Source organism: Dromiciops gliroides, chromosome 2, assembly GCF_019393635.1.
Source record: "Dromiciops gliroides isolate mDroGli1 chromosome 2, mDroGli1.pri, whole genome shotgun sequence".
Lineage (NCBI taxonomy): Eukaryota > Metazoa > Chordata > Mammalia > Microbiotheria > Microbiotheriidae > Dromiciops > Dromiciops gliroides.
The window spans coordinates 391,918,029-391,932,967 of NC_057862.1; the positions used below are offsets into that span (position 1 = coordinate 391,918,029).

Consider the following 14,939-nt stretch of genomic DNA (forward strand, 5'->3'; position numbering starts at 1 on the left):
AAACTCCTTCTACCAATGTAGATTGACACTTGCTCTACATCTTTTGTTTTTGTTTTGTTTTTTTTTGTGGGGCAATGGGGGTTAAGTGACTTGCCCAGGGTCACACAGCTAGTAAGTGTCAAGTGTCTGAGGCCAGATTTGAACTCAGGTACTCCTGGATCCAGGGCTGGTGCTTTATCCACTGTGCCACCTAGCCGCCCCCTCTACATCTTTTAAGAGACCTGTTTAAAGCACTAGGCGGTTGTGACTTACCCAGGGTGACAGAGCCATTATGTATTCGAGATTGGACATAAATAACCCAGGTCTTCTGACTCAAAAGCTACCTTTACTACACCATACTGAGATTCACACAGAAAACAAACACAAATGCATCCTCAAATAGTAATGATGGTAGGCAATGATCCACACTTAAGATTTCCAGAGTGAGTTCTTTCTAAAAACGCTTTCATCTGTTAAGTCTCTCCGCAATGGACAGAAAGGGAAACTGAGGCCACAAGTTGTCAAAAGATTTGTCTTAGGATGTAGCAGCAAAGCTAAAAATGATCTAGTTGCTTAATTACTCATAAAGAAATATTTATGAAAAGACTACTCAAGAAAAGGAAGAAAACTGCTATGTTACCTCACTGGTGGTTCGAATGATGCCTGAGATAAGCCCACATAACTGGTTTCCTCTGCTTCCATAACCAGACAGGTCTATTCTCAGCAGGTCTTTGTGCTGATAATTGGGATCCAGCTGTTGATTGAGCTGCAACACCTCCTCTTGAAGGGCATAGAGACGCCGTAAACGATCCTGACCCTCTTCCTTTCTAAGCCGCTCTTGTTCTATCTGCCTCAACCGCTGTTGTTCAGCCTCACGTAATTTCAGGTTGAGGATCTACAAAAAAGGGCATGAGGTGAAAGCCTGATATTTGGAACTTCTCTCCAATGATTTCTAGGCCCTTTATCTTCATATCTTAAGTTCTATAAAGACTAGTCATTTGTAAAGCAGGAAGAGCGCCATAGCAAAGAAAGGCATTCTCCAGAACCACACAAAGCCAATGGTGAGGAAAAACGGAACAGGTTATACTGTGACATAGAGAGAGGTGTTCAAAGAGAGAGGCTGACAGATGTCAGGGAGGCTGAAATAGAAATTCCTGCACTGTTTGAAAGATGAAACTTGATGACCTAAGGATTCTTTAGAATTTAATATTTCATAAATCAGATTCTAGTACTCTACTGACCACCCAGGACCCTTCTGACTACAATAGTCTCAAAGAGAGATTCTCTAAAAGGCAAACAAAATGACCCACAATAGCTTCTCAGTCACATTATCCGCATTCAGCCTCTGACCTTGGCCCTATGACGATGTTCCTCTTTTAGCTTCTCCTGCTGACCTTGTGCTTCTTTGAAACTGAAATGAGATATAGAAAGGAAAAAAAAATAGGAATTCTTACTCATAAATTGTTCCCCACGGGGCAGCTAGGTGGCGCAGTGGATAGAGCATCAGCCCTGGAATCAGGAGAACCTGAGTTCAAATCCAGCCTCAGACACTTAACACTTACTAGCTGTGTGACCCTAGACAAGTCACTTAACCCCAATTGCCTCACCAAAAATTTAAAAAAGAAAATTGTTCTCCACAACATACACAATTAATACAATAATACAAAAATAAAATTAAACAGATGATACTACTTATTTTGCCTCTCTCAGAAATGAGTTTCAAGGACAACAGATATGGAATGCTGCAAATGTCACCACATGCAGTTACTCTGTTGGTTTTACTTTTTTTTCCTAACATGTTACGACTAAGGGATTTGAGAAATAGTGTCAGTGAAAGGAGAGAAAGTCTTTTTTTTTTTAAGTGCACTTCCACTGCGCCACCTAGCTGCCCCGAGAGAAAGTCTTAAAAGTCAAGAAGGCTTGGGTTCAAGTTCCACAACTGATACACAAGGGTTATCTGACCACATACAAGTCGCTTGACTTCTTAGTGTCCTAGGCAATTCTCTAAGAATATAAATTGAAGGACAAATGGTGATCTGTATCAGTAGAGGGAATGAAATCACAGGTCAGGAATAAGAAAAATAGTTCAGTGGTGGAGAAGGAGTTTTACTGAGAAAAGACTATAATATAAAAGGCATCACTAACAGTTAAAAAAGCTGTTTTCCTAAAATGTATTAAAGGAACCTTAATTTGAGATCACCTTTCTGTGGTAAAAATTATTTATGGTATAGCTGAATCATGCACATACCACTGAGCAGCTTTTGTAGGACCTCCCCTTTTGGGGGAGGAAAAACTGAACACCACCAGAAGGGAGGCAACTTCCAGTAGGTGGGGCGTGTTCAAAAGTTCTCGCTTTTTTGGCCTGGCGATCAGTGTGATGGCATCCTGGACCTGGCGGTGGCACGTGTTTTGCTCTCTTTGGGGCCACTGCTGTAACTGTAAACTGACTGGGGTTGGTGAGTTTTAATTACGGAAACCCTAAATGCCTTTGAACTAGCTTAATTGGGAATGCTCTGGGATTGCATAGGCTAAGCTTAGATTTAAGACTATCTGTATTTCTACTTCCTTATTTCCTTAATTGGTTTCACCTTTGTGGTTTAATTAATTCCCAAGTAATAAAATCTGATCTTTTATGAACTAAAACTTATCGGCCTGGGAGGAATATATAAAAAGGAAAGTTCAAAGGGGAAATTAAACCTAAAGAGTCCCTCATATTTCCGGGACCCCAATATTAAGGCGAGTCACCCAAATAACGCCTCGTATATCAAATTTTGGCCCTTACATTTCATAGGAAATAATCTTCTCTGGATCTTTAATTCTGATGTTGATACCTTACATTTTGGGAATATCATTGCTATCTATTTCTATCTAACCTAGCATCATCAATAATTTAGTAGCCTCTGGATATTCCCACCTTTTCTCTATCACCTCCTGAAGATCCTGATATTCCTTGTGCTGTTTCAATGATTTTCGTTCATCAAACCGCTTCAGCTGCTCTGATGCCATCTCAGAGAGGACCCGTACCTTCCTTTCATGCTCTTCCTGCCACTGCCTCAATCCTTTCTGAAAGAAAGATCGAAAAACTTTAAATATTAGAAGCAGACAGAGAAAACCTGGACTCGAATCCTGGCTCTGCCCTTAAATAACCTATTTTATCTTAGCCAAATTCCCTGGGACTCAATTTACAAAAAGAGAATCTGAATAGATGAACTCTGACGTCCTTGACTCCAGACCCGGTTGCTCTATCCACTGTACCACTCAGCTGCTCAAATAAGTCTTTAAAAAAAAATTCTTTACTAGCTGTGTGACCCAAGTCACTTAACCCCCATTGTGCCCCCCCCCCAAATTCTTTATTCAGAACTTAAACACAGGGAAGGCCAGGCGCCACATTCCCATAAACACAGCAGAACTCTAGAGGTTTCTATATGAAACTGTGAATCTCCATTTTATACCACTTGATTCTGAAAAAAATATATAATTTCACATATTACTTTCAAAATTGGCCTGTTTGTCTATGCTTCTATCTGAACTTTTTTCTGTGCATTTTAAACAAAGTTCCAATGGTCTTCTTATTTTTGACATTACTATTGTTAATCTCCTCTATCCATCCACTCACAATTAAAAGCTGAAAGAAAAACAAAATCCTCCTAAGAAGTAAGAACAGTCAAAGCTTTTTGAAAAGAACACACCAAGGCCACGCCTAAAATGAGTGCTTATACTCTACATAGATTACCTTTCGGACAGACTGAGTAACACCCCTTCATCCATCCCCTGGGGACACAGCATTGATCAGAATTGCTAAATCCCTCAAAGTTGTTTATCTTTACAATGTTGTTGATCTTGTATAAACTGTTCTCCTGGTCCTATTCACTTCCTCATGCTTCACACACCACCCAGAATTCCCTGAACCATCTCTCTTTTTTTTAATAGAATTTTATTTTCCAAAATATATGTAAAAACAAAATTTTAACATCAATTTTAAAAAACCTTTGTGTTCCAAGTTCTCTTCCCCCCTCCATTCCCACCCCCCACTCACAAGAAGTCAAGCAATTCAAAATAAGTTATACATGAGTAGTCATGGAAAAATTCCCACATTAGCTAGTTGTGAGAGAAAACAGTCTCCTTGACCTGGGAGTTCTGGAATTTGGCTATAATATTCCTGGAGGTTTTCCTTTTGGGATCTCTTTCAGGAGGTGATCGGTAGACTCTTTCAATTTCTATTTTAGCTTCTGCTTCTAGAATATCAGGGCAATTTTCCCTGACAATCGCTTGGAAGATGGTGTCTAAGCTTTTGTTTTGGTCATGGTTTTCAGGTAGCCCAATGATTTTCAAATTCTCTCTCCTAGATTTATTTTCTAGGTCAGCTGTTTTTCCAATGAGATATTTCACATTGCCCTCTAGTTTTTCATTCAATTGGATTTGCTTTACTGTGTCTTGGTTTCTCATAAAGTCACTAGCTTCCATTTGTTCGATCCTAATTCTTAGGCAGTTATTTTCAGACAGTTTTTTAATCTCCTTTTCTAATTGGCTTTTCAAACTGTTGACTTTTTTCTCATGACTCTCCTATATCGCTCTCATTTCCCTTTCCATTCTTTCCTCCTTTTCTCTACATCTTCTTTCTATTTCTCCTACTTTCTCTTCAAAGTCCCTTTTGGGAGCTTCCATGGCCTGAGACCAGTTCATATTTTTCTTGGAAGCTTTGGATGTTGGAGCTTTGACCCTGTTATTATCTTCTTCTTCTGAAGTTGTATTGTGGTCTACCTTACCCCCAAAGAAGTTTTTGATGGTGTTCTGCTTTCTGTGCTTACTCATCCTGGCTTACTATTTCTTGGCTTTTAACGCCTTTTTTTTTTTTTTTTAAGTTAGGCAATTGGGGTTAAGTGACTTGCCCAGGGTCACACAGCTAGTAAGTGTTAAGTGTCTGAGGCTGGATTTGAACTCAGTTACTCCTGACTCCAGGGCTGGTGCTCTATCCACTGTGCCATCTAGCTGCCCCTTTTAACGCCTTCTTAAAGTGTGGCGTTGCTTCCAGGACACACTGTTCAAGCTACAGCATGGCCCGGGGGATGGTTGGGCTTCTCAGCCTGCCTGGCCTCACTTTCATTTGATTTTAAACTCTCCACTGCGGGGGTTGGTACAGGGTGGGGTGGGGGGCCTGCTTCTCGGCTCCCCTCCTGTTCTCAGCTTCAGAGGGTCCCAGGTGTTTTGGGTGCAGAGGGGGCAGGCTTTAATCTCACCTGGCCTGTTCTCAGGTCCAGAGATAACCTCAGGCCTACTTTACTAAACAACCAACCAGCAAAGCTTTCTGTGGTGTGGTTCTCAGCTTCTGATGAGACTGCTCCCCTGTTCCCCTCCCCCACCTGGGTCTCTTCTTCCTGGTTCCCGTGCTGGGGTGGGACAGTTGAATCCTTCCATCCAGTCCACTAGTACCCCTGCACTTATACACCCCCCCCCCCCAGCCGTTCAGTCTGACTGTGCACTCGGTTCCAGAAGACGCCGGTGCTGCAGCCGATTCAGAGGCACTGGGGCAAATTTTTCCAGCGGGTGTCTGGTGTGTTGGCCCAATTGCAGGGTTAGGATTTATTCATGGCCCAGCATGGCCCCCTCAAATCTATCTATAGCTGGAGAAAACTCTCAGCCCATATTTTTGTATGTTTTTCTGCCCCAAGGGTTCTTTTATTGCTCTTTTTGGGATGATTGTATCAGGAGCCTTGTGGGTTTAATGTCTTTCCTCTACCATCTTGGCTCCGCCCCCCAAACCATCTCTTTTGCAATTTCTTATGACACAATATTCCATTACCTTCATATACCACAATTTGTTTAGCAATATCCCAACTGATGAATGACACCCCCCCCCCCCTTAGATTCTCATTCTTTGCTTTTATCGTTGTCAAGCCTGACAACAGCGGCCATGAGGTCAGCAAGCAGCTCTCTGGGCGTCCAAGGTCAGGGCAACTGTTTCAACTGTGGTAAGCCAAGTCACTGGAAGGATGAATGCCTCTCAAAAATGTTATGGGCCCAGAGCACCCCAGAAGTTCTCTGGGGTACATCAAAGAACCTTCTCCTTGAGAAACTAATCCAAAGGACAGACACACCTAAAGAGATAAGTGGAACCAGATGAGACTGAGCTAGGTTCTGGACCTCCACCCTTCATTCTAGTCTCCCTCAACCCTGGGGTGATAAGATTAGGTGTGGCTGCTTCCTTTGTGTCCTAAGGAGATGGCTTGAGAGATCTGCAGCCACCCCTCACCCAACTCCTCCAGCCACCACCAGTGGGGGATAGTCCTCCCTCACTAAAGGAACTTTCCAGTCAGATGGTCACCCCCATCAGTCCTCTATAAAAGTACCTGCCTGTCTCCTGCTCAAGGAGATTGGTATCTCAGACCAACTCTCTCTGTGCCATGCCTTTCTCCCCATGAGAAGTCCAAGGATTTCTTTCATGGTTTCCCTTCCCTTCCCTTCCCTTCCCCTAAATAAATGACTATTATTCTAACTGCTTTTGTGTGCAAGAGGGTGTAATTCTTTAAAGAGGAATTCCTAAGGACCTCAAACCCCTATCCCAAATCCCCTATCCCATTTTCCCCATGACATCTTTTTCCCCATTTGATACTTTTTTCAAGATCATGAAGCTTGTTTTGTTTGTGGCTATTCCATCTAAAATTATCATCTCTCTTAGCCTCCTTCCATACAATCCCAATGCTTGTTTCCCTGCTGATTTTCATTTATTTCTGTGCCAATCAATGTGTGTGTGTGTGTGTGTCTATGTACATTCAACCCTCCTTTGTCCATTTCAAAATGAGATTCATCTGATGTCTGCTACCAACACATCTTTTTCTATGTTGGTATACTCTTCTCATACATCTTAATTATGAAAAATAGCAGGTTATACCTTCCTTTTTCCTACACTAGTGTATTTCTTCTTTTATCCTCACTTCTCTCTCTTTTCTTCAAACCCTCATAAGAGAACTAATCCAACTACAAAGCCCTTTGTTTTTCTTTCTTGAGTCCCCTGATACTTAGGGTCCTCAAAGGACATCTGTTTCTTCTCTCCCTTTATAAATGTGAAGTACTACATATAGCCCCTTCCGAGTCATAAACAAAAACTGCCTAGATATTTTGCTTTTCATTTATGACTTCTTGAAATATAGGAATCCGTTGATTTTGGGGGGTGGGGTGGGTGGGGTAATGGGGGGTTAAGTGATTTGCCCAAGGTCACACAGCTAGTAAGTGTCAAGTGTCTGAGACCAGATTTGAACACAGGTCCTCCTGAATCCAGGGCCAGTGCTTTATCCACTGTACCACCTAGCTGCCCCAGATTCCATTGATTCTTAAGTTATTTTTTCTTGATCTATTTTCCAGATTAGTTATTTCTGATATCATATATCTTACATTTTCTCCTTTTTTTTTTCAATCTTTTGATTTTAGTCTATTATTTTTGGCTATCTCAGAAAGGCACTGATTTATGTTTGGTTTATTCTAATTTATAGGAAATCTGTTACTTGAATATGTTTTGTTTTGTTTTGTTTTTTGGTGAGGCAATTGGGGTAAGTGACTTGCCCAGGGTCACACAGCTAGTAAGTGTTAAGTGTCTGAAGCCAGATTTGAACTCAGGTCCTCCTGAATCCAGCGCCAGTGCTCTATCGACTGTGCCACCTAGCTGCCTCCTTGAATAAGTTTTACCACTTTACCTTCTAAGCTATTTATTATCCTCTGAATTCCTTTTTCCTGAACTTTTACATTTGACACTTACTAGCTGTGTGACCCTGAGCAAGTCACTTAACCCCAATTGCTTCACCAAAAAAAAAAAAAAAAAAGACAAAGTATATAATAACTCCTACGGTTGTTATAATCATTTCCTTCTTATTTTGGGAAAAGCTCTAGATTTATAATAATTTTTGACACTAGTTGGTGATATTTTTATTGATCCCTCCAGCGTTAGTATCTGAATTGGGGCTTTATGCCAGAGGCAGACGCCATCCTCTAAAGAACTTCTCAGTGCAGTGGTCTTCCCTTAATGGTCTTTCCAGGGTCCCTATGGCTCCTGAACTGAACTCTGCCTCCTCAGCATAGGCTCCCTATGAATCTTTGAAGGCAGAGCACTGGATCTACAGAACCCTCTATAACATCTCAGGACAGAGTGCTAGGGACACCTCATCCCATTGGTGCCTGGGGTGTATAATGAGTATTTGAAAGAATGTTCAGCAAGGTTTGAGCTACCAAGCATATTGATTTATTAAGCTATGCATGCCAATTGCATAACAAATCAGGGCCAGGACTCCTCAGCTTTGGCACTAGACTCCAAATGAGACTGGACAAGGGGAAACATATTTTTATGAATGAAAAATAATTAATGAAATAAGATGAATTAATTCATAGGAAATTAACAGGGTACAAACCAGGAAACAAAATTAGGAAATCCGATTTCTAATTAGAGGAAAGATATGGGGCTTTCCAAGTTGAGAGGGGGATGAATAAGTTTTGAGTTTGGGGAGAACAAAGAAGTACAATTTCTTCAAATTAGAAAAAGAGGTGTCCTACTCCCTCCACATGTCTGTAGTCAACCAAAACAGTAACCGATTGAAAAGAAACAGTAACTGACTGACTAGTAGAGAGCCAGTTTTCAGATAAGACTGCTTGAGATGTAATTATGAGAAAATTCCTTGCATCCCTCATCAGATCTGAATGGATTTCTGGTCAGTATAGCTTAACTCCTTAGTTAAGGATCTCTAAGGTAAAAGGGATGGGGCGGGGGAAATCTAGCTTCCCAGCTACACGGGGCTAAGTTCAAACAATACAATAAAGTTTTCTCACAATTCTCATAACTGAATAAAATTTTCTCCCAAGACTGAAATTGGCCCAGATGCATAAGTGAATAGAAAGGAAACTGAGGCTAGACCCAGAACTGAGTCAACAGAGTAAGTGTGGTTCATTTCCCACAATTCCCTCACCAGGTTGTGAAGCATTTTAAAAAGTATAAAGGCATTTATATTTCATACTAGAACAAGTGTTCTTAACCTAGGTAAAAAAAAAATTTTGATAGGAAAATGCAGTTAAGATGACAGCAAATAGGCAGCAAGTCAGATGAACTCTTCCAATATTCCCCTTTAAACAAACTTTAAAATAACACCTCAAATTGAAACCTGAAGCAGCAAAGCCAACAAAAGGTCAGAGAAAGACATTTTTGCAGCCCAAGAGAAATCAGGAGATTAGCAGGAAAGGTCTGTGATACCTGGGTGGTAGCTGGCTCAGAGGGCAGAGCAAAACTCAGCAACAGTGGCAGCATCAGCTTCACAAGCTCTCAGTCCACAAATGGTAAAAAGGTCAGACAATAGGTCAGAAAGAGATTGCAAGGGAGCCTTTGCTAGCACTGTTGAAATTGCCTATATGCAGTTCAGGGTTACAGTTCCAAGGCAAAGAGGTGCATTAGTACTTGCAGCTACAGGGATGCAGGGGATCTAGTCAAAGTTCCAAGGCAGAGAAGTGTGTTTCTGGTCACTCACCAGGGAATGAGGGCCCTGGTCTCAGTTCCAAGGCAAAAAGGAGCACTAGCACTTGCAGCCACAGAAGAGTAGAAGTCCTGGTCACAGCTCTAAGAGGAGCATTTGTTCTTGTGGCAATAGGGGAACAAGATCCTTTCCTGGTAAAGACCATAACACAGGCCAGGAGAGCAGTGATCACATCTCTCCTGAGATCCTACCACCTTGGAAGCACTGAAAACTTACAGATCCTCAGAACTAGCTCTGAAAACAGCAGCACAAAAAACCTGAAGTTTGGAACAGTGACCTCTCCAGTCCAGTAGCAGAGCCCAACTTTACCATAAAGTTAAAAGTCAAGAAATAGGCTGGAAAAATGAGCAAACAAAAAAAGAAAAAAAAACCTGACCATAATAAATAAGTTAATATGATGAAAGGGAAGATCAAGGCAAAGCTGAAGACAATGATGCTAAAAGCAAAGTCTCTCTCACTTTCTCTTTTTTTTTTTTTGGCAGGGCAATGAGGGTTAAGTGATTTGCCCAGGGTCACATAGCTAGTAAGTGTCAAGTGTCTGAGGCCTAAAAGCAAAGTCTTAAAGAAAAAAGGTGGACTGGATACAAACCAAGCAAATATTCCTGGAACAGCTTAGAAAGGATTTAAAAAATTTATTTATTTATTAATCTATTCATCTATTCATCCATCCATCCATCCATCCATCTATGGCAGGGCAATGAGGGTTAAGTGACTTGCCCATGGTCACACAGCTAGTTAAGTGTCAAGTCTCGGAGGCCGGATTTGAACTCAGGTATTCCTGAATCCAGGGCCGGTGCTTTATCTACTGCGCCACCTAGCTGCCCCCCCCAAAAGGATTTTAAAAAATAAGTAAGAGAAAAAAAAATAAGTAAGAGAGGTACAAGAAAAATTGGGAAAAGAAATGAGAATGTTCCTGAAAATTATGAACAGAGAGCCAACAGCTTGGTAAAAGAGGCACAAAAAATAATGAGGATAACACCTTAAAAACCAGAATTGACCAAATGGTAAAATAAGTACAAAAAATCCTCTGAAGAACTTAAAAAACAGAATTGACCAAATAGAAAAAGAGGTACAACAGCTCACTGAAGAAAATAATTCTTTCAAAATTAGATTTGGGCCAGTGGAAGCTAAAGACTCTATGAAACATCAAGAAACAATAAAAAGTGACACTAAAAATATGAAACATAGTCTGGGCAATTTAATCATTTTATTACTAGGCCAGCAGGTTATTATTAATACGATGGTCAATGGCCATCTCTCTCAAACCAAAGACCCCTAATGGCGGTAGGGTCACAGTTTATATACCCTTCTAATTGTATGAGGTCCAACACATAGCAATCAAATCTAACTGGTTGACATGATTGGAGGTATGTCATATTAAAATGAAATCTGGTGATATGTGACTTAAGTCATCTCATCAGAAAAACAATTGACCAAGAAAAGAGATCAAGGAGAGATAATTTAAGATTCATTGTGACAAAATATTAGGAGACCACCCTGTTTTCCAGAGCTAAGTGCCCAGCTGTGCCCTGAGCTTGGAAGGACAACAATTATCATTTTCTGGATGGTCTTACCCTCTGGCAAAATCACAAAATTCACCAGGTGTTTCTGAGCTGGGCAAGCACAGGACAAACTTAGAAGTCCTGCAAGAAATCAAACATGTCACATTCTTGCTGTTTCCCTTCACTGTCAGGGCTACAGCTCACTGGAAAGCCATTAGTTATCTCCCCACACTGCCTCAGGCCTCTCCACTAGGGTTGGGCCCTCAGCACATGTGTCCTTGCTTGCAAGCTATTTCTCTCACTTGGAAAATAAAACTTCTCTTTGATTTCTGACTCTCTTGTTACTAGCCTGCTCTGTTTGGCTCTGGCCATTCACAGGTTAGAGGCTGGTACTTCCCAGTTGACAACTGGATGACCTGAAAGCCACAATCAAAAACGGGCCTAGAAATATTTTTAAAAATTATGAATGGGGCAGCTAGATGGTGCAGTGAATAGAGCACCAGCCCTGGATTCAGGAGGCCCTGAGTTCAAATCTGACCTCAGACACTTAACACTTACTAGCTGTGTGACCCTGGGGAAGTCACTTAACCCCAATTGCCTCAAGAAAAAAAAAATGATAGAAAATGCTATCCACATCCAGGGAAAGAACTGATAGAGTCTGAATGCAGAACAAAGCACACTATTTTCACTTTATCATTTTTCATGGTTTTTTTTTCTTTTGCTTTGTTTCTTCTTTTACAACATGACCAATATGGAAATGTTTTACATGATTGCACATATATAACCTATTTAAAGTGTTACCTTTTTAGGAAGAAGGAAGGGGAGTGAGGTAGAAAATATAGAACTCAAAACTCTTTTTAAACAAATGTTAAAAATTGTCTTTACATGTAACTGGAAAAAATAAAATACTATTTTTAAAAAGTTATGGGGGCAAGCTAGGTGGCAAAGTGGATAGAGCACTGGCCCTGGAGTCAGGAGTACCTGAGTTCAAATCTGGCCACAGACACTTAACACTTACTAGCTGTGTGACCCTAGGCAAGTCACTTAACCCCAAATGCCTCACCAAAAAAAAAAAAAGTTATGAAGGAAAACTGCCCTGATGTTCAAGAAACAGAAGGCAAAATAGAAACTGAAAGAATCTACCAATCACCTCCTGAAAGAGAAACCAAAATAAAAACTCCTAGGAATTATTATAGCCAAATTCCAAAGCTCCCAGGTCAAGGAGAAAATATTGCAAGCAGTCAGAAAGAAAGGTTAAGAAGTCCTATAATAGAACCAGAGAGCCACTGAAATTTACTGAGTAGGGGAGTGACAAGGTCTTATTTGATCTTAAGATAAAGGAGAAGAGAAGTGTTGCTGATATAGAAATAGCAAGATCTGGCACACATGATTTAACATGTGGGGTAAAAGGGAGCCAAAATCTAGGTTAATGACAAGGTTGTAAAGCTGGGAGACTAGATAGATAAATGGTGGTGCCTTTTTTTTAAAGTAATAAACATTTTTATTTATAGTTTTGGGTTCCAATTTTTTTTTTCGGGGCAATGAGGATTAAGTGACTTGCCCAGGGTCACACAGCTAGTGTCAAGTGTCTGAGGCCAGATTTGAACTCAGGTCCTCCTGAATCCAGGGCTGGTGCTTTATCCACTGTGCCACCTAGCTGCCTCCTGGGTTCCAATTTTTGTCTCTCCTTCCTTCCCTCCCCTCTCCCCTCCCTTAGGCAGCAAGCAATCAGATATAGGTTATACAAATACAGTTATGTAAAACATTACCATATTAGTTATTTTATATAAGAAAACTTGAATAAAAGAAAAAAAAATGAAATTTCCCACTGATTGGGGGGGGGGGGGCGCGGGCGGGCAATGAGGGTTAAGTGACTTGCCCATGGTCACATAGCTAGTAAGTGTCAAGTGTATGAGGCCGCATTTGAACTCAGGACCTCCTGAATCCAGGGCTGGTGCTTTATTTACTGCGCCACCAAGCTGCCCCCTCCCAATGATTTTTAATCTCTTTCAATTGTCCATTACTGAATGTAATTTTTATTGTATTATGATCTGAAAAGGATGTGTTCCCTATTTCTGCATCCCGTTGTAAGGTTTTTAAGCCCTAATATGTGGTCAGTTTTTGTGTAGGTCCCATGTGCTGCTGACAAGGTATATTCCTTTCTATTTCCATTCAATTTTGTCCAGAAATCTATCATATCTAATTTTTCAAGAATTTTATTCATTTCCTTAACTTCTTTCTTGATAGTTTTATTATCTCTATCTTCCTGTAACTCATTCAACTTCTCCTTTAAAAATTCAGATGCATGGTGGTACCTTTGACAGAAATATCTCAGTTTGGAAGAGGGGTAGTTTATGTGGAACTGAAGCTCAGGAACTGAAGAGAGTATAGGGAGAAAAAAGGGCCTAGGGGAATATACTCAGTGAGAGGTGTGACATGAATAATGAACCAGCAAAGGAGACTGAGAAGGTAGAAAGAGAACTAGGAGAGAGTAGTATTCCTAGTGGCTTCAATGTAGTAAGTACTCGTTAATGTTTCATGACTAAAACTGGTCTCATCTTTCCCATTTCCTATAAAGCAGTGATCACAAAAAAGCAGTGATCACAAGAAGGATGAGTTTTTGTTGTTTTTCTCTTTTCACCTTTGACAATTTTAAAGACTTTTTACACTCCTAAATCCAGGTGTTACATTTCTGTCCTTTCATTTTGTTTTTTAAAAATATGTCCTTTACTTTGCTACATCTAGGGTCAGAGAGCCTGGGTTTTAATCCCAGCTTTGCCATTTGCTGTGTCACCCTGGACTTTAGTTTCTTCTATAAAATGAGGGGGCTGGATTAAACAACCACTAAAGTCCCTTCCAGACTTTAAATCTAACTATTTCCCTAGACTCAGTCCAAAGCACAAGTCCTTAATATGTAGGAAGCACTCAAATAATATACAAAAAAAGGACTGATTTATTTAATCTATGAGAGAAATGCATCTCTCCAGCTAAACTTTTTAGCTAACCTTATGTTCCTATATAGTGCGGCCAGAATTAACATTCACTACTCTTTGATTTACTTACGGTTCCTTTCATCTTGTGTACCTCCTCATACATTCGAATGCATCCTTCCACCTCCATTCCCCGGGAGGGGCGAAGTACCACAACTTTTGCCTGATGGTATTCATCCTGACTCTGTGTAACAAGAAAAAAGCAAAATATTTTCAAAAATGTTTTTTCTTCCCCTCAAAATAGAAAGCCACCTTTAATGCACCTTATATGAGAACATAAGTGATGCTAAAATGTGTTAAACATAATACAGACTGGTCTTTACATTACAATGTCAACTTGAAAGGTGTCCCCTTAAATTTACTCAAATTATTCCAGAATGTGCATCTATTTTCAGTTTAGATCACGTCTTCGGGTGGTAAATCCCTCATGTTCACTACTCATTACAGAAAATGACCTTAAACCTTCTGGAATAGGGGTCCCCAAACAACAGGTCAGGATACCTAGGATCGCTTCAAGCTAGTTGATGCTGTTAAGCCTGTGTCACCCGTTCCCATAACACTTTCCCAAACTCTAATTAGAAACTCCATTAGAACTCTACTTTTGGCTTATGACCTCATTTTCTGCAATTCTCTCTCTTTTTTTTTTTTTTTGGTGAGGCAATTGGGGTTAAGTGACTTGCCCAGGATCACACAGCTAGTAAGTGTTAAGTGTCTGAGGCCGGATTTGAACTCAGGTCCTCCTGAATCCAGGGCTGGTACTCTATCCACTGCGCCACCTAGCTGCCCCTCTTTTTTTCAATCTTAATAGTCTTTTATTTTTTTTCCAGTGACATGTAAAGATAGTTTTCAACATTTGTTTTTATAAGACTCTGAGTTCCAAGTTTTTCTCCCTTCCTTTCCCCTCCCCAAGACAGAAAACAATCTGATATAGGTTATATATGCACACATAAAACATGACTAAT

At 40.5% G+C, this 14,939-nt stretch overlaps 1 protein-coding gene across 2 annotated transcripts in view; it reads right to left on the reverse strand.

The window, feature by feature from the left end:
• Positions 1-14,939, reverse strand: part of GLE1 (GLE1 RNA export mediator) — a 32,547-nt gene that overhangs the window by 13,896 nt on the left and 3,712 nt on the right. For both annotated transcript variants that reach the window (XM_043988771.1, XM_043988772.1), the window contains exons 3-6: positions 14,051-14,161; positions 2,894-3,042; positions 1,330-1,390; positions 620-874 (exon numbers count right to left, since the gene is read on the reverse strand). In XM_043988771.1, coding sequence (XP_043844706.1) covers positions 620-874; positions 1,330-1,390; positions 2,894-3,042; positions 14,051-14,161 — 576 coding nt within the window. The remainder of the gene's footprint in view (positions 1-619; positions 875-1,329; positions 1,391-2,893; positions 3,043-14,050; positions 14,162-14,939) is intronic.